The sequence below is a fragment of the Camarhynchus parvulus genome, chromosome 1, assembly GCF_901933205.1.
Source record: "Camarhynchus parvulus chromosome 1, STF_HiC, whole genome shotgun sequence".
Classification (NCBI taxonomy): Eukaryota; Metazoa; Chordata; class Aves; order Passeriformes; family Thraupidae; genus Camarhynchus; species Camarhynchus parvulus.
The window spans coordinates 81,874,926-81,900,443 of NC_044571.1; the positions used below are offsets into that span (position 1 = coordinate 81,874,926).

General features: G+C 42.9%; 2 protein-coding genes across 9 annotated transcripts in view; one reads left to right on the plus strand and one right to left on the minus strand.

Moving 5' to 3' along the window:
- The first annotated feature begins 18 nt into the window (after positions 1-18).
- DDIAS (DNA damage induced apoptosis suppressor) lies at positions 19-9,467 on the plus strand. Of its 3 annotated transcripts, XM_030961269.1 has the most exons (7): positions 25-116; positions 219-329; positions 2,278-2,406; positions 3,161-3,322; positions 4,405-4,522; positions 6,277-8,665; positions 9,337-9,467. In XM_030961269.1, the coding sequence occupies exons 3-7, from the start codon at positions 2,294-2,296 to the stop codon at positions 9,465-9,467; spliced, it is 2,913 nt and encodes a 970-aa protein (XP_030817129.1). In that variant the 5' UTR covers positions 25-116; positions 219-329; positions 2,278-2,293. The 3 variants fall into 3 exon arrangements, with proteins under 3 accessions (XP_030817119.1, XP_030817109.1, XP_030817129.1); XM_030961259.1 differs by lacking the exon at positions 9,337-9,467 and having other exon boundaries at positions 19-116; positions 219-411; positions 6,277-9,005; XM_030961249.1 differs by lacking the exon at positions 9,337-9,467 and having other exon boundaries at positions 19-116; positions 219-408; positions 6,277-9,005.
- An 11,099-nt stretch (positions 9,468-20,566) lies between these two features.
- The window catches only part of RAB30 (RAB30, member RAS oncogene family), a 40,829-nt gene continuing 35,877 nt past the window's right edge, over positions 20,567-25,518 (minus strand). For all 6 annotated transcript variants that reach the window (XM_030946279.1, XM_030946251.1, XM_030946298.1 and 3 more), the window contains 2 exons: positions 23,806-23,989; positions 20,567-21,717 (listed from right to left, as the gene is read on the minus strand). In XM_030946279.1, coding sequence (XP_030802139.1) covers positions 21,467-21,717; positions 23,806-23,989 — 435 coding nt within the window. In that variant the 3' untranslated portion in view covers positions 20,567-21,466. The remainder of the gene's footprint in view (positions 21,718-23,805; positions 23,990-25,518) is intronic.

Consider the following 25,518-nt stretch of genomic DNA (forward strand, 5'->3'; position numbering starts at 1 on the left):
TGCCGCCTCGCCCCGCCCCTGTGGCGGAGCTCAGCAGCCGCACTTCCGCCCTTCCGCTCTGCCCTCAGGTCACGGCACCACCCGGCGGCCCAGACCCCGCTGCTGCCCCGGCCCGGGTGAGTCGAACCGGCCTGGCCTCTCGCTGTCGGCCTCAGGAAGGCTCAGGGGCGCAAACGAGAGCGGGATGTGTTAACCACCCGTGCTTTGTTTTTCCTTAGGGAGAGAGCGAGGCAGCGGGATCACCAGAGGGCACCAGGGACCGCGCTGGGGCCGCCGCTGAGCGGCAGCGAGGGCAGCAGGGCTCTGAGATTGCCCGGCCGGGCGCTGAGGTTTGCGTTGTTTGGTTTGTTACAAAAAGTTCCAGTAAAACACATCTGTTCGTGCCGGCCTCTGTCAGTCTGCGTCCAGGTAGTGAGTTGTGTATTTCTTCCGAAGGGAAATAGAGCTGGAGATCTCGAGTCTGTTTGCTCTTGACGGAACCTGTGTGAGCACTTCTAACGCTGTGCTTTATCTCCCCTATTTCAGTTTCATTCTTGCAGTGTTCTCTGGTTTCTGGGGTGTGCGTTAGTGTTTTGGGTTTTTTGGGGTTTTTTGTGTGTTTTTTTTAATGTCTCGTAAAAGTGCAGGTAACAGGAACCATGTAAACTCTGTTTCTGGAGTTCTGAGTTGAAAACAGGTGGGAAGGAAGCACCGGCTAGTTTCTCCAAGCCCACCTTTTTGGGCAATAAAAAAATCAGACTTAACTTTATTTCTCCTTTTCTAGATATTGACATATTTTCCATGTACTTTTTACTGTTGTCTTGTACTAAAACAAAACCTTTGTTGCTAAAACAAAATAGTTCCCTTTTGGTAAGAGTTGAAGGCATTCACTATTCAATATACTGAGTCAAATTAGTTTCTGTTAATATGTATGTTCTGAAGAGTTGGGGTTTTTCTTATTTTATTTGGCCCCCTATTACAGCTTTTCCCTTTCCCTACCTCTGTTTTCCAGATGTAGGGAATATTGGGATTCTTTTTTTTTTATCTGAGCTATTCAGGGGCAATGAATTTAGTCACTCACATTTATCTAGTACTCAGTGTTACAGAACTTGTTCTTACCAGGATGCTGAGAAAGGTGTTCCAAAGGGCAAAAGAACAGCCTGTAAGTTTGACTTTCTGGTGGCAAAACATGAATCAATCATTATTGATTATAGAATGTGGGATTTTTTTATCCTGTAAAAGCCATACTTGAGTCTCCTCTATCTCTTTGGTCTTTTGCCTCTCAGAGAGAGTTTTGGGATGAAGATGTGGAATTCCCTTCCTATTCTGTAGTTTATATCAAAGAGTGATTTATATTTAGCTACAGCTGTGATAAAAGAGCTTTTGCACATACAGACTTTTAAGGAGTTGTTTGATTCAGCTGTAGAGAACATTTTGGCCATTTAAGTTGGAACTCTGTGATTTGAGGTATTGGATGAGGCTCCAAGTAACTTGGTCTAGTAGAAGGTGTCCCTGCCCATGGCATTAGGGCTGGGACTACGTGAAACTAATTTTCCAACCCATACCATTCCAGGATTCTGTGATTCTTGTCTACATTTTTCTAGCATCTGTTGAGAAAAAGAGTTGTCTGTCTAAAATACTGGAAGTTTCCTAAACTTGATGTTTTGGGCAGAGTAGTGTAATAAAGCCCAAATAAATCTGCAGGAAAGTAATACTGAATAAAAATAAATTCATTCCTATTTTTTTGTTTAGTTCATAATTTATTTGTCAAATCTGTGCAGCCTCTGTTGAGCTAAAAAGGCAGCTCCTAGTCAATGATCATGATATAGGAGCAAATACAGTTGCTCTTGTGAGCCTTTTTCAGGATTTTCTGAGTAACCTCTCCGAGTCATTGGTGTTGAAACATTTGTAGAATTACAAGTGCAGAATCATTTCAGTTTTTAACCCCATGTTGTGACTTCAATCTAAATTAAGGAAAATAGTTAGAAAGCTGTTTACTGCGGTGCTGTGCCCAAGGATAATTCTGATAAAGATCCCTAAATTCAGGTGAGAGTTTGCATGATCTGTGTGCAATGGTGTGCAAATGCCATCAATAGTTCCTTCCTAGTGCATAACTTTATCCTTTTTTTTAGGAGTTAATTAATAGAATTTCTGTTAATTAATAGAGTTTCTGTTTTCAAAGAGAGATCATAATTTCCTGAAGGCTGCTGTTCAAAATGTTAAAATAACCCCAATGAAAGCAGTTAATGTTGACATCTCATGAGAACTCTTCTAGCCATTTCAACTTTCTCGTTTCAGGCGATGCTGTGAGCACATGAATAGTGTGCAGGGACTCTTGGCTGCCTCAGTGATTTCCATCCAGAATTCCTGCTTCATCTATCCTGCCTGTCAAAACTGCTTTTCTAGGCTGGTACTGCATTCCAGGAGGTATGTCCTGTTTTGGGGATCATGTAGTGATTTCCATTAACTTGGGGATCTCTGTTAGCTGAATGCCAAACAAAGTGGTGAAAATCCAGCCCCTCCAGATCAAATCCTGATTTTACCTTTTTTCATCTCCTTCTACATGTGCAGTGCACCTGGTAGTCCTGTATGACTCTTCACTGAGTGCATGTCCAGAAAGGGATGAGCTTTTATTTTTTAATTGCAGTGGTGGGTGAAATCCCTGACACACAGAAGAAGAGTAAATCAATGAATGCCAGCACTAAATAGAAGGAGCTGACTTTGTAAAACGAGGATGTCTGTTGTTTCAAATGCTGAAGTACAAAATAACACTGCTGTTTCCTGATTATTTTTAAACCTAGGTATTTATACTCAAGCTGCAGGAGGAAAAATCCCAAACCAGAATGAAATGTGAGAAAAATGAGCGCAGGAAGTTCAAAATTGCACCCCAACAGTCTCTCAAAACCCACTGTCCCTTCAATTTCACAACAGGCTAGCATTTAATAAATCAGTGAAAGAAACCAGAGGCATTCTGTCATAATACACACATCTTGCTCTGAGCCTTTGGTAAGATGAATGCCTCAAGGAATAAAGAATAAGGAAAAAATCTTACAGGTTTTAATGAAATATTTGATACATTATAGTAGTAATATTTACGGCTGCAGATAAATTCTTACCTCAGCAGTGATTAACAGAAGTTCATCTATTCAATCTTTTTTATCCTTTTACTGTCTTTTGTCAGGTTCAACTGTCTAAAATGTGGCTGCACAGGTGAAGCTAAAGATGCAAGCTACAGATATAGATTGTCCCTAAAGATTGCTGACACTAATGATTTGTTTGACATCACTGTTTTTGGAAGTTGCTTAGATCCATTCTTTGGGGTCACCGCAGAGAATCTGCAGAGGTAAGGAATAGATTGTCTGACCATATAGCTGCTGCTATTTATTCAGACTAACAAAACTGCAGTGAGCTGAGATGGTGGGAAGATGAGTGGGAAATAACTGCTAAAGTGCTCCCTTCCAGCATTTCCTTGGTACCCATCACCTTGAGAAAGTGTGGAAGTTAGTTTCTTCCTGAAATCTTGATGTTTTGAGATAGATTACTTCTAGGTAATAGAAGAAATCCTCCAGTTGTCTATTGAAGCCTGCTGCTACCTGTTAAGTGAGCCTCACTTCTTGGTTGGTTTGGCTTCTTCCTTGTGTCCTTTCTCCTTTTTTGAGATGATTGAATTTCCTTTGTTTAAGTAAGTTGGCTTTTCCAGATAGTGCCTCTGGCTTTTCTTTTTTAACAGTTTGAATGCACCTTGTGACTAATTGGCAGTATAACCAAATTTTCCTGAAGAAAGAAGGGATTTCTAAGAAAGTCTGTTAGTCCTCAGAGCCTGACCACCCACATTATAGGCTTCAGATTTTCTGAAATGTGAAACTGCCAGGATGGGATATTCTGATAGATTCCCTGCTTTTTTCTCTAGTCTGTTATTTTCCCAGTGCCTTGGCTCAAAGATGAATTATTTGTAATGGCATATTAGCAGCATTAGTAACATGCTTGTGACAGGCATTCTGCCCTACACTGCTGTACTGCTGTCAGCTGTGGAAAGCAGTTATTTCCATGTCTTACATGGATACTGCCGTGCTGTAAAGGCTGGGCAGGAAGGATGTGTAAGGAACAGCAGCATCTTGACCAGCAATGTACAGTCACTGTGTTGGCAGAAAAATCACAACCATGTGGGGAACACCTGAAAGTTGTGGGTGTATTGAACTTGTCCAGAGTGGTTGTTTTGTTTACTTTATCTCACTAACAAGTTAGGTGAACGAAAGAATTTCATTTATGGGTCCATGGTTTTCCTGTTTTCATTCTGAGTTTAGTTGAAGCCAGTACAAAATCTTTTCCTTAACATGTGTCCTCATTAGCACTATAGTACAGCTAAAATGCTATGTAAGGCTTCTTCCTCTGCTGGTCCAGTACTTCTGTGTGTTTTTATTCTAGGTATATTCAAGACTTCAATCAGCTGTCAGGAGAAACAAACACAGAGTCAACTGCAAGAGCATTAGTTCAAGCAGTGGAAACCTGTTTCATTGGAAAAAGGTTTATATTTGGAGTAAAGGTAACCTTTAATCCATATTATGGCCTTTTAGTGAGGTTCTGTAGCCAGTTGGGGGTATAGACTGACTTATCAAAGCTTCATGTACAACTTCTTTTTCAGAAAATGTAAGGCTAGGACATGAGAACGACTCTGCTTCTTTTCCCCAAAACTCCTGTAGTTTGGTTTGTGGGTTGTTTTTTTTTTGAATGAGTCACATCCAAAAATCATCTTGAATGGCAATAGTCAGCTTAACAGCTTGTCAGGGTGCTTTTTGGAGAGGCTGAGCAATGCCAGCTCCTATGCATATCAGTAACAGCTTGCAGCCTGTAAAAAAACCATGTACGGTTGGAGCAGGAAACAGACGCTCTTTCCAAGCACTGCCCTACCTTTCCCATGCTGTGTATTCTCCTTTCCAGTCTAAAATGTAAGGAGAAGCACATCCCCTTATAGCATTTTAATATTTCTGGATTTAAGAGCATTTTCAAAATGTTGTTAAAGTACAGCTGTTCAGCATGTGCATTGGTGGCTCTTTTGTGTGTTTAACACCCTTTGAAATATTAGTTCTTAGCAGTATTTCTATAGAAACAGTGTTCAAGGTTCTCTTCAAGTGGTGCTTATGTGAGTCATTCATATTATGAAATCTCTGAACTAAATCCTACCTGGCAGGTGTTTTGCCTCTCCCACAGGTTGTATCTGAACTGAGATTTTTCCTGGTGGACAGAATCTTAAGTAATGGAAGTTGGAGGACTTAATCCATTAACTTTACTGGGTCTCTGGGCTTGATGCCTTGACAAATATAACTAATCCTAGATATCAGCAGCCTTGTGGCTGCTCCTGCACACACAAGAGCTGAACACACATTCAAAGACTTTGTTCAGCCCTTGGCTGTAGACATTTCTGTACAGTTGTGTTCAGCTGTGTATATGTCCCAGATAGTTCTCAGAATCAGCATAACATACTTTTTAAAGACTTACCTGGGAGGGCATTGTCCTTGGCTAGCAGCCTTCAGCCTCAAATTGTACACAGACTCAGGGAGGAGGAGGGTTGTTGGAGATAACTGTATCTGCTTTTTGGCCTCTCTGGCTTTGCCAGACCTTGAGGGGTAGATGAGAAAGGGTTTATCCACTTCTTAAAACATGAGCTAATTCCCTCTCTGTTTTAATGTCATTTTTCACCTGTAATTTCAGTGTAGAGAGAAGCAGGTTTTATACAGAATTGCAGTTGAAGCTCCTTTGAAGCACTGCTCTCTAAAAAACTCTGAGCAGATGAAGGTCGTAGCTCATTTCCCTTTCACGGATGTAGTGCACAGAAAGTACCACGCTGGCTTTGGCAGCTGAGCTGCCAAGTCAAGTGTCTGCTACCAGAGTGCTTTGTTTCAAGTGCTGCCCAGTGCCTCCTGCATAAAAGCAAAGCACTGGCCTTAGGCTGCCAGCCATTCACTCTGAACTGCACTAGAGGAGGCCCGGAAGCATTCAGTGCCCTAAAGGGAGGAAGAAATTTTCTGTGAAGTCCTTTCTCAGAGTTCTTGGTTGTTTTTCCAGCTCCAAAACTCTGTAATTGCAACAAGCAAAGAGCCTCTCACTGAGATGCCCTTTACAGCCCTTGCCAGGGTTTATTTCCCAGGAAGGGCCTTGTGTGACAGACTGTTTTGTATTCTCTCCCCTGCAGATCCTGACAAAAAGGGAGATCTAAATTTACGCCTGACTTAAAGAACATGTGTTAATATTTTTTTCTATAAGTTGATTGGTTTTTTTGTTTTCTTTCTCCTCGCACAGGTTTGTGCAAGGGAAGATGGAGGGCATTCTGCTGCCAGCAGCATCTTGCAGAAGTGTTCCAGAATTAATAGAAATACAAAAAACCTTGTGGCATGCCAGATCTTCCCGCCAAGTGCTGCTGTTACTGGCTTCACTGTTATCAGCTACTTAGATCATCTCCTGCAGTTGGCACAATTCAGGAGCTGCAAGAACAGCTCAGATTTACCTGATGCGTCATCAGCTCCCATAGATGAACCTCTCAGTGAGCTCAGCAGCTTGTCTAGCCTGAGCAGGAGCGCCTGTTCTGTTCAGTCTAGTGGCAGGGAAAGTTTTTTAGGGTGCTGGCAGCAATCCTTAAGTCTGACTTCATCTGTTGCTTGGGTAACAGCGGAAGACTTTCCCACTCTGGAAGTGGGAAAGCTGGTGAGTGAACAGCATGAACAAGAGGAGAAGCCTGTCTCTGCAGAATTGGGCAGTGTAAGCCTCAACAATCAAACTCTTTGGGACTCACAGTTTCTGATCTCTTCTGTGAAGGAAGGGGATAAAGAGAAGGATAATGAATCAAGTTCACAGCTTAGTTGGACTGATGGTATCTCTGCAACGGATAAATTGGAGAGAGTTTCCTCTTCAAACACCAAATGTTCACGTGGAAACAGTTCCAAGTTGTTACAACATCCCTTGGAATCTGAGGTAAAAAACAATTACCCAAAAACTAATAGTAGAAATTATTCTTATGCAGAAAAATCCCACAACTCCCTTGTTTGCAAGAGAGATGCCTCAACTCCTAATTACATAAATGTAGCTGGAATGTCTCAGATGGACTCCGTATTTTGGGAAGAGCTCCCATTCTCAGAAAGCCTAAATGAATTGTTGGCCAGAATAGAGGATGGCAGGAGTGTTGTAACATCACCCAGCCTTGCAGGCAAACTTGTCCATCTTGAGAGCAGCAAGTTGGGTGTAAGTGTTAACAAATCGTATTCCAGGCAAGCTGTAGGTGATTTGCCTGCAGCCAGTGTCTCAGGGAGGCTCTTGCCAGCAGTAGGGAATGATAGCTGGGAGACCACAGTGTTTGCTTTTCTTCAGTCAAATGCAAACTCTCCAAGTGATGTCTCACAATATGAGTCTTCCCCTAGTGATTTATCTTCAACCCTCAAGGAAGGTGGAGCGTCCTCACCAGTTACACCAGAGCCTTCTGTTTCTCAGAGCAGATGTATGCAGTCCAAAGAAGCAAATAATGACGTTGCAAATTCATCTTGGTCTTTTATTAGGCTGCATGGAGAAACCTCCTGTTCAAAAAAGAGCAAGACAGCCACCTGTGTGCATTCTGCATGGGAAAGCTGTTTAGCTTCTTGTGAAAATAAAGAAAACTATTCTACACCGAGCCAAAAAACAGATCTTACACTCACAGGAGCCCAGGTCTCTGATCCACCAGCTCCCAACAATGCAAGAAGTATTTATAAAAGAGAATTAAAACCATTGACAGAACTGTCAGATAATACCTTCAGAAGTGTTAGTAGGAAAGAGCTGCAGTGGAACAACATCTTCCCTGAAGGCAGCTACAATGCTTCTGCTGATCTCTTTGATGCAAGTGTAAGAGATGTAGCAAAACCTGTGGAATTCTTAAATAAATCATGTAGTTCTTCAATGCAGGAAGATACTTTGACAGAGAAGGTCACAGCTGAATCGGTGCTTTCTCCTGGAGGTGTTCCTTGTAAGAGTTCAAAACTGAGCTCATCCCTACCCACGTCCCCTCATGCTTTCAGCAAGCACAGTACACCTGTCACTTACTCCTTTTGGGATTCAGAATGCAGTTCAGTTTGTGCTCAGGACTTCATTCCTTATTCACAGTCAACTCCTATGACAAAACCTCTGCAGAAATTATGGCCTGTTGGGGAAAGAAGCTCTTTTGTCACCCTCTTCACCCCTAAAAATCCCACTAAAATCCATTCCAAAGGCAAGCGATCCAGGTCTTCCTTTCAGAACACGCTGCTGCAGCAGCTTACTGGGAAGTTAGTGAAACGTGAGAGACCAAGGAACAGGAAAGACAAAGAAAGTGGTAGCTCTGCTTCCCAGAAGTTCCTGAACAGTCAACTGCCTGCCAGCTTGGAGGACTGGATCCCTCCATCTTCAAACAAAGGGCTGAAACCAACTCCATCTTTAAATTTAAAAGCAGTTAGCTGGGCTGCTGACTTGCAATCCACCTGTGGGCACACTGGCAGGAACCCTATTTCTGAAAGCAGAAAGAGCAGTGAAAATGATGCAAATCTCATCCAAAATGACAGAATAAGCCCTGGGGATAGAGCCAGGATTCTAACAACTCCTTTATCTGCAAGTGTCACCAAGACCTTGTTTTTAAATGATCCTGTCCTGAAAACTTGTTCCCCTTCAGAAGGTGAGAATCACCTCTCAGGTGGAAATTATTCAGGGGTTGTGTTGGAAAGGCCAAGTGTCTGGTCCCCTGAGCTGTTCTTCCAAGCACGGACCCCTTTTTCCAAGAAGCCAAAATACTAGGAAAGATACATTTCTGTGCTGTGTTCTTTTTAATTTTTTGTAACTTTTGGGAAGGATCTGGTGGAAGAAAAGAGCTATTTAAAAGTTAAATTGTTTATACACCTGTCAGCATATGTCTTGCAAAGAGGAATTAAGTTTATTTTCAGACCTTTGTACCACAGAGATGAGGGAAATTAGAATTTGTAGTTACTATGTTCTCTTGAAAATTAATGAGAATGTGCAATAAACACTTCTGTAAATGTGTGAGTATTGAATAAGTCTCACTTCATAAAGTACAAGTAGGTGGAGTGTTTTAATGTTCACTGCTGTCTTTTCATCACAAGAGCAGCACTGGAATCCATGTCCACTCCACATTTTTGCCTGATGACTCTCGGGAGAAGGGCCAAATTTTCATTGAAGATTTGATGGTGCCTTGTATCTGAGCCCATTGAGATCCTGTGACAGCCTTGAGTTGGGTGGAGGGGGCCATCCTGAGAGCTTGGCAGCAGCTCCCAGTTTTCCTACAGGCTTTTTCAAGTTAAAGATGGCTAGTGGCAGGTTCCTGACTGTCTTCCCTCTCCTTGCATTAAGGTCTTCTGTATCCCAAATCCAAACCAGCTGCATTTGGGATCATTGAACAGAGAAATCTTGGATTTGCTGCTTGTAAGCTTGTAGGTCAGGTCCGGCAGAAGGATGTGGGAATCTGGTGTCACAGGATCTGAGCAGCCTGAAAATGCTGACATTTTGTAGTGAGTGAGTGCTCTAAGGTCCTACTGTGGCCCAAGGGGGTGAAGGGAATGCACCACACTTGTAGAACCAGAAACGGACCTAAAAGAACTTGCTGTGACTTTTTATTTTGAGGTATAAAATGAATGTGAACCATTTACATTGTGACTGGTGACAGGGAGGGGTTACTTGGTTCCTTCTCAGCTGCAAGGCAGATGTTTTTATCTTCCTATGTTTGAGGCCTCATAATTTCTACAGAATCTACTTAAGCCTCCCTCTTCGTTCAGAAGAGTTTTTCAGGAATAAGGGCATTCACTCTCACTACATTGTTCCTTATCTATGATTTTTAGCATAGATCACCATCACAGAACATACAGGTAAACATTTTCAGTTTCTCAGTCTCTAGCCTAACTTCTGCACCTTCTAATCAAATGCTTTTCCCTTTGAGAGATGGGAGGGAGGAGGGTATTTGGAATCAAACAAGCTTCTCCTGTGGCTGAGCAGGGAATGAATGAGGTACAGCCTCTCCTGCCAAGGGTGCAGATGTGGTGAGGCTGCAGGCATTCCTGCAGGCTGACCCAAGAAAAAGTCACACATGGTTATGTAGCAGGTCTGCACAGGTAAATTCCTTCTACAAAGAAGCTTTTTCAAGTCAGCATTGGTTGGTTCGGTTATTTTTTTTTTCTCCTTATTTACAGTTGAAATTTAGGCACAGGTTCAAAGACTTGCCTGGCATTGAAAGGACAGGGAGCACAGCTCTGGAGATCACTGAAAGACCTTATCTCTTCTTGCTGTCCCCAGCAAGAATCTCAAGCACACTACGAAAGTACCTCTGGTATTTAAGGATCCTGCAAGAGCAGATGGCAGTGGAAAGAGGTGCAAGATTTCTTCAGACAGGTCCAAGCCTAGAGCTCTGCAGCCCTGAACCCTAGACATAAACAGAAGAAAAAGGAACATCTTGTTATAGCAAAGAGAGAGACAGAGAAAGAGCAAAATTAGACATCGCAATTTTTAACAATGTTTAATTGATAAACTGATGATGTTTTTTAACAGAGAGGGGAAATTTAGGTTAAATACACAGAAGAAATTCTTCACTGTGAGGGTGGTGAGGCACTGGCACAGGTTGCCCAGAGAAGCTGTGGATGCCCCATTCCTGAAAGCATTCAAGGCCAGGTTGGATGCAGCAGGGATATTGGAAGATCTTTGAAGTCCCTTCCAACCCAAAATCATTCTGTGGTTCTGTGACCAAGGTAACCTGTGAGTGTAGTTGCTTGCAAAGTGTGGTGCCAGTGACAGCAGAACATGTTGCAGAACATGGCAGGGCTCTGCTGTAAAGGACACAGAGCTCCCTATGCAAGGCCTCCTGGCACAGACAGGAGAAGGAGTTACAAGGGCTTTGCAAGCTGCTGCTGAGTTGTCCAGCTGAGCTTTAGCCCAGCAAATCAGTGCACCAAAACCACACCAGGGCTGCTTCAGTCAGGGTAGGGCAAGGCTTCAGGATGAGGCCAAGTGAAAAGGCCTGGACTCGTGCCTGCATTTACCAAGTGCTGTGCCTAGTGGAAAGATTTTATGCATTGCAAATAAAATCCAACTTGATGAACCCTTGGGGCAAGTGGAAAAGGAGTAAGAAATGTTGCCTGCCTGGAAATTATAAATCTGCATGTATAGCTTATGTAGAAGAAATGAAGTGAAAGACTGCATTACTCATACCCAAATCACTGAGCTTAGGGAAGGCAATACAGAAAAGGTTTTAAGACATAACACTTGAAACCAGTTTTTTCTACTACAGCACATAATAGGGTACTGCAGTTATCACTGGCTCTTTAAGCGCTGCCTTGTGATGAACTGGACTGATACCCACTCTATCACCAGGAGTTAGAGCTGATCCAAGTGAGACACCAGAGACTTAATGCAGCTGGCTATGAAACACTGCTAGAGCTTCTACATCATACACCTGGCAGCATCTTGACATGAAATGTTTGGTCCAGCATGAGTGATTTTTTTTTCAGCAGACAATTCATTCACATACCAGGGTAAGTGATAGCTTTGGTGCAGGCTGATGTGATTATAATTATAAGCTTGTACGAAAAGACTAAAGCTCAGCATGTTTAATTCTGAGGGTAATAAAACTCCTGAAAATGCACACTGGGTTTGTGATTGATTCCCTATGCATAGAAATCCATAAATCAAGACTAGATTTTAAATTAGGCAGGACTGTCTGCGCCATACTATTGAAATTAAAGCAGAGCACTCAGATCTCCTGTGCTTTGTGCAAGAGGACTACACACAGAGTGAGAGCAAAAAATATTGTTGTGTGACAGGCCCCTGTCAGCAAGATGCCATCTTCTGGGCAGAGCTCCCCACGTGCTCGGTAGGGAGACTTTGACCATGAGAGGATGGAAGAGAGGCACAAAAAGCTCTCTTGCTTTTGCTCCTGTAGTCAGTTAGCCTTGCATGTGCTCCCCAGGGCAGCTTGTTCCCTTTTTGCAGGGAGCCTTTGTATGCTCCCATTTCTTTCACCCCCAGCAAAGCCTGGCACAGGCTGTACCCTTGCTGCTACACCTGCTGAACAAGAAGCAGGTTGCACATCCCACTGGTTACATGCTCCTTGGAAGGAAGAGCTGCCACTCTTCACATGCCCCTTACCTTTCCCAGGAAGAGTTTGGTCTGTTTTCTCCAGCAAAAGCAACACAAAACACAACTCCCAAAAGCAACACACTCCAGCCCTCCTCTCTTTCAATAAATATTCACTTCCCAAGAGGTCTGAGCATCTAGAGGATGTTTCCTTCGCCTCCCTTTACCTTGTACCTACCTGGAAGCATGCAGGGACTTTTCCCTATCGAAATACCTCTCTGTTCTCTCACTGACTCAAATTGCCAGCTTCCTGGGGAAGGAAGAGCAGATGGTCCAGCCCTCATGTCAGGCATTTACCAAGGAAGGAGCTTCAAGGTCAGTGGAAGAGGCAATAAAAGACACATGGTGTCTTCAAGCTTCACAGCTCGTTTCTCCGTGTAAGTGTTAGCAGGAGGCATCTTTGATGTGAGGCAGAGCACAGGGGAAGAAACCTGATCCCCAGAAGTCAGAGTATAAACTGAAATGTATTTACCAAAAGACAATAGGCTTAAAATGAGAGATCTTGTCCAAAAGGATTTTAGGTCTTGAGGAAGGCAGATCACTGGGGAACTCCAGGGGAGTTCAGTGAGGATGAAAACAGAAAGTTGAAGGCTGAACAGAAGGAATGGCATTAAAAACCAAAAAAATTACTAGGTCAAAGAATAAAAGACAACCAAAGCATCCAACTATCATCCAACATTTATCCTACACAAATCCAGGATCTTGCATGAACAAGAGTTTAACCTGCCACAGGTTTGCAAGGCCAGTGGGTGGATGGTGCCCCTGTCAAAGGCCACCCTCTAGTGCCTGATGCTGGCATTTCTTTGGCATTTCAAATCTCTATAATTTCTCCTACTTTGAGGTTTGTTTGGGTTTTTTTCTCTTCTCCTGCAAAGGCACCTTGCTCCCATGGGCAGCACCTCTACATCTGCTCTTCTTGTGAGTCTCATGCTGCAAGAGCCTCGATATGCTCAGCCCAAGCAGAAAATCCTCAGTAGCCATTCATTTGCTGGTCTAATGTCAAATCATGTCAACTGAATGCTTTGTATTTAAGGCAACTTTGCTTTTCAGTCCAAATCAAAAACCAAACAAATCCAACACTTTAGACACCAAGTGGAAAGGATTAAACATTTATTTACATACAGATACACATGTAAGCAATTTCTAAGTATAAAAAGGACATTACAAATAAATGTGAAGCATCATACATTCATCATCCTGGTCATTCAAAACACATTCCTTTCTCAAGCCCACTGTACCACACTTGACCACAAGAACTTAAAGAAGAGACAAGCCAAATGCTTCTGACAGTGAATGATTCACAGTTTGGTGATCTGCTAACACCTATACCCTCCCCAAGGACAGCACTACCCCACCAACGAGATCAATTGTCTGACCAGCTGTAGTGCATTCTCTCCACTGAAATGGTTGTGCTTGATCAACAAAAACCACATCCTCTGCTCATCCTTCTGGCCAAATGTTTAGGAATGAGGGTTCTTGCTAAAATTCTGTACATTGTGCTAAATTCACAATTGTTGGGGAAAAGACAGCAGACCTTTGTGGGAAAAACCCCAACACAGAAAATTCCTTTAATGCTGTGACTTCCCTGGCATGGAAATCACAAACAAAATGCTGCTGTTAGTGCTTAAGCAGATGATTTAAACTACAATTCAAACTATAGTTGATGGTGTAAAATATACTTTGTTCATGCTGTAAAAGAAATTACGTGTTTCAATGTTGATTTGATAGTAATCAAAGCTGAGGGTAATTCAGGTTTTCTCCTGAGGAAATGAAGATGCCTTTGTAGCATCTCTGAAAATTATCATAGCTTTCAGGAAAGAGGAAATGTTTTAGATTCAAAAGTCTAAAGGTAATGCAGAGCATGACAAACTTGTCAGTTAGATAACATTACAAAGGGAAACAAGCCAGTAAACATAAAATTAAAATGCCTACTCAAAGTATTAATGAATTCAAATGAGAACGGGGTGATTCTTTCTGTATAGATCAAAAGCAGTTTGAAAAAAATCTCATGATCTGCAAATTCACAGAACAGCCAAATATGAGCAGCAGAACAGAGTGAAGTGGAAATAAAAGAGCAGAAAGAGCCTTGTCCCATATTGACAGCTGAGTGACTACAGCTGCTCCAATCTCAGGGTTTTGGGGATTTTTTTCCTTTTGTAAACAGCTGTGGAGAATAAAATGGATGTGACATATCTGCAGTGCATCTTATTATGCTAAAAACTATGGCATATTTTAAACTACTTCCCTAATATCCAGAGATATACTTGTCACTCCCAATCAGCATAGTAACAAGCACTGGGCTTGCTCCATACTCTCATTAGAGGGCCTTTTCTCCACTAAAATGTTGGCTTCAGAAGTTCGTTTTTCCCCCTTCAATGCTGGCTGTGTGTGGGGGTGAGTGGTAACCCTTTCTTCCCCAAAGGTCTGTAAGAACTGAGGCAACACCAGTGCCTGAAATCATAGCAGCTGTCCCCACCATAGACCAAGTATTTAACCCCCCCTCTATTAAAATGTGAAACTGACATTCCCTCTCCTCTGCTTGCCCTTCTGTAAAGAATCAGCTGCTGGGACACTGTGGGACACTGCATTTACTAAAGCTCAGTGGCAATGATGCAACCCCAGCCCTCAGAGACATTCTCAGCACTCCCCCTCCCCAGGGACAGCTCCTTCTCCACACCACCCCAAGTCTCACTGGATGGAGAGCAGCACCCACCTACTCACTAGAGAGCAACTCATTTGCACCAAACTCCCATAAATTCTCAATGTCTGAATCTCCTTTATTGGTCCTCTAAGAAGGGAAGTATTCCTTACAGGGTGCCCTGGCTAGAAGGGGCTTATTGAATTATTAACTTTTGTCCATAGTAAGAAGCTCAAGGTGGCACAGAAAATGAGTCTCTGCTGCTCTTCTTTCTAAGTAAAGCAGGAGTCAGATCTAGTGTTTCATGCAATCAGATCATCCCTCCACAGTGCTTGAGGCATGAGCAGTAATTAGAGAAGAACAGATTCATTGATGAGGGGTGCTAGAGGAATCAAGATTTGAGAAGTGCCGAGGTTTGCATTCATGTGACACCAGACACTCCAGAGCCCTCAACTGCTGCCCATGAAAGCACAAGAATACTTTTAACATCCCCTCTGCCCCAGGGACCGGTGCACAGCTAAAACCATGACTGGCACAGGTTTTGACCATGTCATTTTTTGCCTGAGGACCAGGCATTCAGGAAATGCTCACCAGGGACACCACCACTGCGTACTCACGAGTGTGCATGTCCTTGAGAATGTTATCCTAAGATAATCATAACTGGAAAAAGCAAAGGTGCAAATGTAAAACTGGCATCTGTTTTTGAGTAATATTGTAGCACTAACCAGAGGTAAAATTATCTTCTGAGCTTACTGGAAAAGGATAACTTGTTCAAAAAATGTGGTCACATCCACCAAGTCCTAATTGCAAGTTATTAGTGTGAAAACAGAGACAATCTCTGAGTCTTATAAACCCAGCTCCTGTTCATCCAGACAGAGAAGCTGAGCTGTTGATCCTGGCTGTGCTCTTAAAACCAGTCTAATTTTTCACTGACAGCATTTACAGCCTGAATTACACTCATTGCCACCTCATTTTCTGCTCTCAATTATCTTTCCCCAGTTATCCCATTAACTGTATTTGAAGGAGCAAGCTTTAGAGATGAGGCTTTTTTTCTAGATATGTGGCTCCCACTGGGAAAGAAACACACACCTGTAACTCCCATGGCATAGTTTTTACTTCTGGTTTAAGTTACAGCTCGTTCACATGAGGGGAAAGGTTGTGATGGCGTCTGTGAGTGACAACAGCTGGTGATCTATCCCAGCTGGATATGGTTCAGTACAGCAAAGGCAACTTTGGGTCAGGTGAGTGAGGTGGTGATTAGAAGGGTAAGTCAGAGCAAGGCATCTACTGCTTTGGGAGCCCTGCATCATGGTCAGCATGACTACCCTGCTGTCTGCTTTCCCAGCCAAGACAAATCCTAAACTGAGGCAGATGTGAGGTCAGTAACATTTATGGTACATTTAGCTACAGCTCAAGTGGATGATTGCATTTCAAAGACATCACCAGTTCCAGTTGAGGCTGCTCTGCTTAGGATGCACTGCATGCTTATAAGAAATCAAGCTATTGTTTCACCACCATTCATCATCATAAGACAAGACTGTCCTTCCAAATGATGATCCTTGAACAGCAGCTACAACAATTATTACCCACAGCAACAAGTGGATAGAACTGATGCAAGGAAAAAGGGAGATGTCAACCCAAAATTTGTTGAGATAACAAAGTTTGTAAAAAGAGGAAGAAAATATGTTGATTTAACAGGGTTTTCACTACTAGAATGGATTAAGAGTATCTCCTTTGGCTCCAGAGGGTTTTCTGGTGAGCCCTTATGTACAGAGACATTTAAAAAAGTATGAAGAGTTTCCATACTTGCTCACTGGGAATTCCCAAAATATCTTCTATAAACACCTTTTTCTAACTGAATTAACTCAAAAAAGGATTTTGTTAGTAGAGTTGGTAGGAGCCAATCACATAAGGATATTTGGTGCTTTGACACTAGAAGTAGAGCAATGCAGAATTTCAGACTAAATTTCAAAGGAAACCTTTATGAAAGCCCAGAGCTTTCATTGAATCTATAAATTTTAAAAGAGGATGGGATGGAGAAATGAGCACATGGAGCCATCTCTTTACTTGCATTTTCTACTCCAGAGTCATCTTTCCATTGCAGAAATGGCTGTAGCATTCATTTCTGCCCCACAGCTGGGAGAGGGTTTCTGTGACAGTGTCTCCAGCCATGTCTGACCCTGATGGCACCCCAGGTTCCCAAAGGGCAGCGTATCCTATGTGTTTGCTCAGCCTGTTCCAATAGCTGGAGAATTTCACCTATTTTCCAATTGAATTCAGTCTCTGACTGCAGGAATCATGCCAGCTCAACATTTCAGACTGATTTACAGACAGTCCTTCATACTGAAAAGAGAAGACAAGTGGAAAAGCAGCTGAACAAACAGCAGTCCTTAGGGATAACAAACAAGGCAGAACCCAGTGGCTTTGGCTCTAACTAATTGCATCCCTTGTCAGCAAAAGCTCTGGAAAGCCTGTTGTCCCACGTGTGTGCACCCACTGTGCTTCTGCATCACTAACTTCGACTTTCCCTCTTTTCAAATCACTGTCTCCTGTGTCAGCCCCAGTCTGCTGCTGGCATTACTGATGCTGAAGGAATTCGATAGCCATTAACTGCTCAACCTAGACTAGCAGGAGCCAACTGTTACCAACACAGCCACCTCCAAAAAAACACAAACACCACCAGCCAGCTGACAGATTTTAGGGGCTGTTTCATGTGTTCTATAGCAAAGAACAAACTTATCTTGCCTGATAATTTGTCATGTGTGGTTTTCATTAAATAATGATCATAGAGCCCTTTAGCATTCGGCACAAACACATCTCTGACTGCACGCTCAAACAGCTTACCTGGAGGTCAAAGCAAGACTTAAGGGCTCGAGGTAGGAAGAGGCACCCAGCATCCCCTTTCTTTATAGAGCTCATAATTTCACTTTTTCCATCTTATTTCTTTGATCTCAAGGGTTTTTTTTAATTGGGTTTTTTGTCCCCTAGCATTTTCATGGGGGAATGCAAATATGGCCAGAAGGGAGTCATGGCTTATCTCAGAAAACTCTGTGTCAACACCCAATTCAAAACTTCACAGCAAGTACTTCACACCCAGCAATCTGAAGCACTGAATGTTTGGTGGTTTACTCAAGATCAGCCTGACTGAACCAGTGGCTCCCACTGCAAATCAGTTTAGACCATCCAGTTTTCAGAGATGCTTCTATTAATCTCTGCTAACAGGCTTGCTAGATTAAGCAAACAGCTGTTGATCATCCAGTATTGGCTTCTGCTTGGACATAATCATTGTGCTAAAAATGTCACAAAATGGTCTCATTGCAGGACTACTACAAAAATTAACATTCAGCCAGAAATAAGGAACTCCATGGCTGTGAATATATCACCCTCAAAACCCATACAAATCCAGTAACCACACTAAAAGCTTGGCTCCTCTGATAGAACATTCCCAGTCAAATTTGGCCCCATTATATCAATTCTGCATGGGTTTTGGATACTTTATCCAGAAATCATCACAAGGTTTTTACTGACAGTTCTCTCAAAAATCTAGCAAGGTGTTTAGTTGGAGAGCTGATTATCACATAATTGTGATTTTTTTTATTTTTCAAGATTCTGCAGTTGATAAAGTTCCTCTTCCAGTCGGGAAGCCTTCAGCGGTGGATCAGACTGCAGAAGAGAAGATAAGCCCTCAGTGCTACAAGGAAAGTTTGGCTGTATGTACTACAGAGATATTCAGAGGTGTACAAAAGTAACTCCAGGAAAGGAGTTACTACAATAAAACACCACTTCTTCAACAAGAGGTGTGTCTGCAAACAGCAGAGAGAGAGGCGAGTCTCAAACTACAGCTTTGGTTTATGACCGCGTAAAAAGTGTTGCACACACCACCATTGTTTCCTTTCAGCTTTTTAAGTCTACATGGGATAAACACTGAAAGGAATCAGTTCAAATTTGACTGGAGAAGTCGGGTCATTTACTTGAACATCCACCCCACCACAAAAACACATCACTGTCTGGAGATGGAGTCGTTACACAAAGATTCACTAGCAATAAAAAGAACCAGTGCTTTGAGGTTGCTAGTAGGTAGCTAGTCCCCAAAATAGCCACCTACAGATTAGGAAAGCACTGGGAGAAGATTTAGGCTTCTAGAAATCACAAAGTAAATATCCAAGAAAATAAAGTTAGCAAGCTTCTGCTATTTGACCAGCTCAGTTTGTTCAGTCATGTTCCAGCTCCAGAAGTGATGCACAGAGCACTTTAAAATGCATTCATAGTGCTACTCGGCAGGGATGAAGAGTACCTGCCCAGCTTTGATCTTTTTGGAAACCTGGCTGAGTAACCCATGGGTGTTTTATTGGGCAGTCTCCTTTCTCCTTGATTAAGCTGATCAAAGAGCCCTGCCCTGTTGGTTATCAATTATATGCTGACAGGTCCAGCTTCAGGGACTAAGACCTACTACAAATTAAATGCACATGGTATTGATTTTTAACTTGAGTTTTACCTGCCATGGAACACTGTGAGCCCAGCTCTAAAGAAGTACCTAAGAGCTGGGCAGAATCAGCTCTCTTGGAGTTGGGTGCTCTTCACAAGCTCAAATGAAGCTGCATTTGGTGATATCGGGAATGCTCAAGAAAAAAGATACTGCTCTTCAGCACAGATCACATGGTCCAGCACAGCAGAAGCCACCAAGTCCCACACATTTCCAAATCCTCCAGATTACAACATGAGCAGAGGCTGAAATGCACCAGAGCAGAGCAGCAGATGACGTGTCCCCCAGCATCTCACACTTAGAGAAGCTCTTTGCTAAATGTTACCTAAATGACAAACAAGCTTCATACCATAACTTTTACAGCTTTCTTTTACCACTAGTCATAAAAATGACTTAAAATTAACAAGAAAATATTAAAAATGGCCATATGACAAACCAATCCCACCTCTCTCTGACACAGAGTCAACTTCCTGTTACATATCAAAGGCACAACATGATACAGCCCAAAAAAAATCTTCCCAGGAAACAAAAAAAGCATTTCAAAATGCCTCTTTTTTTAATTGCTATTTTTTTCAATAAGTACTTACTGGTAGCTTTTTACGTCAATACAAAAGCTCTGTTATAATCTTCAGTAAAAGCCAAATAATATTAAATTGATTAACTCTAAATTGCAGCATATCACAGCCATGTAATCACCAGGAGAGATTTATCCAGATTAGCTAAACTGAACTCAAACTCCTAAATATAACTGTTTATGTGTGCATTCACTATCTCCTGATTTCGCTTCCATGCCAAGGTGTAAAACTGCAATGCATTGTATGGCGCTAGAGGTGGAGTAACATCACAAACTCCAGGCTGCTTCCCCTTCAGAATTTCTACAGGAAGAAGTTGCCTAAACAGTTACATGTACTAGAGTTTGGGATTTAGGGTGCAAAGCATCAGGTAAATAAAATTACTCTACAGCCCTGAACCTAAAAGCTACCCTAGCAGAGAGCCCGGATACCAAGAAGAGACCTCCAAGAGCACCTTTGAGAGCAGTTCCACAAGGCGAGAGCTGGATGGAGCAGCATGGAAGGACACCACTTGCAACCCATTGCTACTTCCACTGACCATCAAAAAACCCTCTACAAATCTGTACTCCTGCCTCCCAACAAGAGCTCTGTCTCCAGGCTGTGTTTTCCAGCTGCACACATTGTAGAGTGCCAGCTCAGACTGTGCTTCCTTGGAGTCCCTGTACACCATCCATGCACCCACAAGACTTTGGTCATGTCTCGTGCACTTCTGCCAAGTCCACCAAACATCTTTCCCAAGGCTAACTTTTTACATCAGGACATGACTAATTAGAGGAGGAATGGTTAATTTATTTATTTATTTTTATTTCTGGAAAGTCTTTTCATCCTTTCTTGGATATCAAAGAAGCACACAGTCCTTTCCCACTATGTTCCGGCCTAGAAAAAGAGGTAATGAGTTTGTTTTTTTTTTTTTTTTATGAACAGTGCTTATTAGTGTTTTTTCCTAACCAGTCTAAGTTACACATTCAGAAGACAGTAATGTCGTAAGACTACATTTGGCCTATGGAATATTTGCTGAACTGCTAGCACCAAAGGGAGCAACTGAGCCGCATCCATGTCTCCTTCAGTCTTGAAAATGCTGCTATATGTAACTTTTTTGTTTATTCCACATTCATGAAAGTGCCTGTAGATGAGAGACATAACACTATTTCAAACACCAGAGTCCTCCATGAAGACGCAGGGGCAGACGTTATGTACACATCCTACGAGCTCGCTCACTGACAGCCCAGAAGATTGCCAGGGTAGTCCAAAGTCAGTGTTCATTGTTGCGTTTCTTCTTACTTTGTTTTACTTTAAAAAGGGTCAAACACATTGTTCTGTAAGAGAGATTTTGATCTCTTCAGTATCTTCAACAAAGGCTGGTCTACTCTCGCACAGAAGGAAACAAAACAGCTCATGTTCTGCATTACATGAAGCACTTGTGCAACTCTTCCTTTTCTGATCTGCTCCACAGACTGCAAGAAAAATGAAATTTAAACCCTGTTGTATTCTGCTACATTGCCATGCAGCTGGAACCATCAGCCTGCAATGCTTCCAGGACTGTAACCTGACTCTGAGTAAGCCAGATGGGTCTGATTGGCAGGAACTCCTTCAAGTAGATAAATCCCAGCATAGAAAAAAAAAAATCCACTTGGCCCATGGCAGAAGGGGCAACCACATGCCAGCACTTTAATTAAAATTACAGCAAGTCAAGTAGCTGATGCTTTTCCCCTCTCCTGGTAAGGGGGATGAGACATTGTTCACAAGGGTGTTCTGTCGTGCCTCGCTGATCAGCCGGCAGGCCAAGTCCAGGAAGAGTTTCTCCACATTATCCGATTCTTTTGCTGACGTTTCCAGATAGTACATGTCCTGTGCTTCAGAAAACTCTGCAGCTCTTTGCTGGGAGACTTCCCTCTTATCAGCTAAATCAATCTTATTACCTGCATTGATAAAATATTTTAGAAAAGGAGTTAATTTCAAAACCAAGAGAAACTGAGGTCTATGAAGGATAAATAAGAGCTGGGTTTGATATATGTATGGACAGTGGTTTGGATATGTAACTCCTAGTGCTTGCTCTTCCCTCCAAATAATGGGTTCCCTGATACACTCAAGTCCATTTAATATCAGCTCATGTAATGAAATATGCCCTGTAAACATCCAAGCCAGTATGCTTTAATTTAGCACCAGTGCATCTGTTTGCTGCTATCAACCAACATTAAAGGATTTCCATGCTAACATCTACTGAAAATTCTCCTGTGCTTGCTCTGAGGAGCACTTAAAATGTCAATTATAGCATATGAGACGCTAAATGCGATATTCATCATGTTGTTACAAGCTTTTTAAAAAGCCTGTTGTGGAAGATTCCCTATTTCAATATTCCAGTGTAGGACTTGGCTGTGGAGGTTGGAAGAGGGATGGGCTTGTGGGGCACTTGCAGAGTGAGGTGGGGTGAAAAATCAACCCTTTGGTTCAGAGAGATCTGTCTGGCAGAGAGTTGATTAAAGCCTCAAGCCAGCATCTGATATGATTATACACTATTGCTGGCCACTTAACTTCAAACATGATGTTTCTGCCATAAATTAATCTTACAACAATGGTAACAGACCAGGTCCTGCAATAACAGGCTGCTCTGTCCACAGACTCAGCAGGCTCAGGAGGAAACCTCTCCTGGCCCACTCCTACCTGCACTGAAGTTACCCTTCTGAACAGATTATTACCCAACACAAGTGATTTATGGGTGTCACCATCTTCAAAGGGTATGTTATGACTAAAATATGATTTATATGCTGTGCTGTAGATGCTATCAATTACCTTAATGTTCACTGAAAAAAATTAATGTACATTTGTTAGTAATTTATTAATTATTTCTGCACCATTTCTACCCGGGCCATACTCATGGAGTATGAGTTTCTTGTATGGAAGCTCTATAAACCCCATAGCTCACTTGAAGTAGCACCTGGGCATGTTAAACCGAAAGACTTTTTTTTCCCCTCTAAAATACACTTTTAGACACCTCTTACAATGACCTAGATTTTTTCATTTAAATAGCAAACTATTAAAGGTGACACTGTAGCATGAAACTTCTTAGCTTTCCCCAAGTTATTTTTCCACTGTTCTTTATATATTCTTGGACCTTTAAAAGCCACGTCCCAACTATCAGATGCTGCAAGCAGAGCATGGAAAAGCACTGGTAGGCAAAATAACCTTCCCCTTGCCTGTAGCAGACAGATGGCCTGAGGTCTGTTTTGCCTTGAGTTGAAGCTCTACAGATTAATATAACATTCTGTTGTTTATTTTTAGTCTCCCTAAAATCCATGCAAGAACATCCAGTTTTCCAGCAGCACTGCCCCACCTATGAATGCTGTCACCCACACAACCGCCATGTCCTGATGCTGTTCCCAGATCCTGACCACTTGAGACAGGACTGGTTGTCCCACACCAGTGGAGTACAGCATCACTGCTGTATTGCACTAAATAGTTTATTTAGTTGTTGTTTTGCACTGGGTGATTTGAAATTTGCACTGAATATGTTATGTCACGTAGATTGTTATTTCCCTTCTCCCATCCCATGGTCTCTCCCTCATCCACCCCTGTGCCTTATACCCCCTGGTGGTCTGGCCCCTGGTTACCCTCGCCCCTCCTCAGTGGTATCCCATTGGCTGCGGTCCTATTCTTCTGCCCCCATTCCCTCGGGCATAAAAGTCCCCTGCAAAAAGGGAACGCCCTCTTTTCTATCGGATCTTAGGCATCACCAGCTCGAGCAGGTCCTCACTTATTTGTGGAGATCTGGGCTTGGGAGTCACAAGGGGAACTGCTCCATCCTTAGCTCGGTGGTAGCTGCACCATCTACATGTCAGTCCCTACGGTGGGAAGCATCCCTCTCTGCATGCAACAGCCTCAGACCCCAACCAGGACCACCCTTCACGGGGTGGCATCCTGAACACCCCTTGGAGTGTCCTGGGGCCATTTGCAGAAGGAATGGTGCAAGCACAGGCTGCAGAGGCAGCCCCCGGGGCCTCATGGCTTACCCACGAGCACGGTGATGACCTTGTTGCTGGCGTACTGCTCGATCTCACGCAGCCACTCGGGCAGGCAGCGGAAGGACTCCTCGCAGGTGATGTCGTAGGTCAGGATCAGCGCGTTGGCGCTGCGGTAGTAGCTCTGCGTGATGGACCGGAACCGTTCCTGGCCCGCCGTGTCCCAGATCTGCAGCTTTGGCCACAGCAAGGAAGGGTGGAAAAAGGAGGAAAAAAAAAAAGTTATTTAATTTTTTTTATTTGATAGCAGCACCATTTTGACCTAAAAAATCCCCTTCAGGGCAAAACCAATGCTGGGAAAGCACTTTGCTCTTCTCCCTTTGGCTTCCCCTCCCCCAGCATTGCTTGTTTGTGTTCCTGCACTTGTGGATTGAAATGCAAGGCACAAAGTCAGCTGGCACTGCGGCCGACAGCCCTGGAAGCTGCGGGTCTGTCACGGTTCCATGCAACTTCCAGCATCTCCCTCTGCAGTGGGCAGAGCTGCCAGCCTGGAGGGGCTAGAGGGAGACATTAACTTCTCCCACCCCTGAAGTTTAACAACAGCAGCTTCCATTCCCAAGAAGGAATAAGAATGCCTCTCCTCTAGCTCATGGAGCTGGTTGCAGTTATCTGGAGACAATGCAGTGATGGGTGAAAAGCACAGCATTGAACAAGGAGCTCAGCTGAAAGCTTATCTAAAGTTTGGAACACATTTCCTCTCTACAGCTTCAGCCATCTCATCCAGCTGCTCACGGTTTGCCTTCCCAACATGCAGAATTGGCTACATCACAGAATCCCAAAATGGTTTGAGTTGGAAGGGACCATCCAGCTCCAACCCCTCTGCCATGGGCAGGGACACCTTCCACCAGACCAGGTTGCTCAAAGCCCTGTTCAGCCTGGCCTTGAACACTTCCAGAGATGGGGCATCCACAGCTTCTCTGGATAGCCTGTTTCTGTGTCTCACCACCAAAGAACTCAAGAATGTTTGCCAAACCCTCTGAATCCACAAAGCCTACATTTCCCAACAGAAACTACACTTACACTGATTTTATATTTTGACCATCTGATAGTTTTTAGTGGGTCATCAAAACCTCAATTCTTCAAAAAGGAAGTCTAAGAAAAACATCCACGATTAACGTAATTTCAAGATAAAAGAATATTTCTCTGCTTCAGCTTTTATTTTTTTAAAGCATCTCTCCCTGGAATTAAATATGTGGAAAGATGATTTCCAGCCAAAATCCTGTGTATTTTGGGAAGAAAAAGGTAAAGCATTTGAGATATTTTCCATATATTCAGCAGCCTGTACAGAGAAAACCTTATTCTTGCCCAGTTCCAAAGCTGAGCTATGCCAGCCACTCATCATAAATATGTTAGTTTGAAATGAGAGCTCCCAATAGCAGCTTTTAGATGTGGGGTATAATTTTGGAAAAAAAAAAAACAAAACCAACACTTTTTTGCAGAGAAAGTAATTGTGGCTGGCTTACAGCTCCTGGGCACCTTTGTGCTTTTATCTCTAGGCATAGTCATACTTAAATGGCTGAACCTGGTATCTGTAAAGTAACACACAAAACCAAAAGTGAAATTACTTGCACATGAAAACCAGATAATGAATGAGTCCTTGTTAAAACAAACCAGCCTCCAAACTCTGGCAGATGGAAAGATACAGGTAATTCTGTTGTTATTCAGCTGTTTCCCAGGAAAAACATTTAATCACTGTCTGCTGGC

What these genes read in the sequence shown, in the direction of transcription:
- DDIAS (XM_030961269.1), top strand. Translation starts at nt 2,294, where the DNA reads ATGAATAGTGTGCAGGGACTCTTGGCTGCCTCAGTGATTTCCATCCAG. An exon ending in GGTTTATATTTGGAGTAAAG is followed by an intron (nt 4,523 to 6,276) that starts GTAACCTTTAAT and finishes CTCCTCGCACAG; the next exon opens with GTTTGTGCAAGGGAAGATGG. An exon ending in AGGTGAGAATCACCTCTCAG is followed by an intron (nt 8,666 to 9,336) that starts GTGGAAATTATT and finishes CCTTGCATTAAG; the next exon opens with GTCTTCTGTATCCCAAATCC.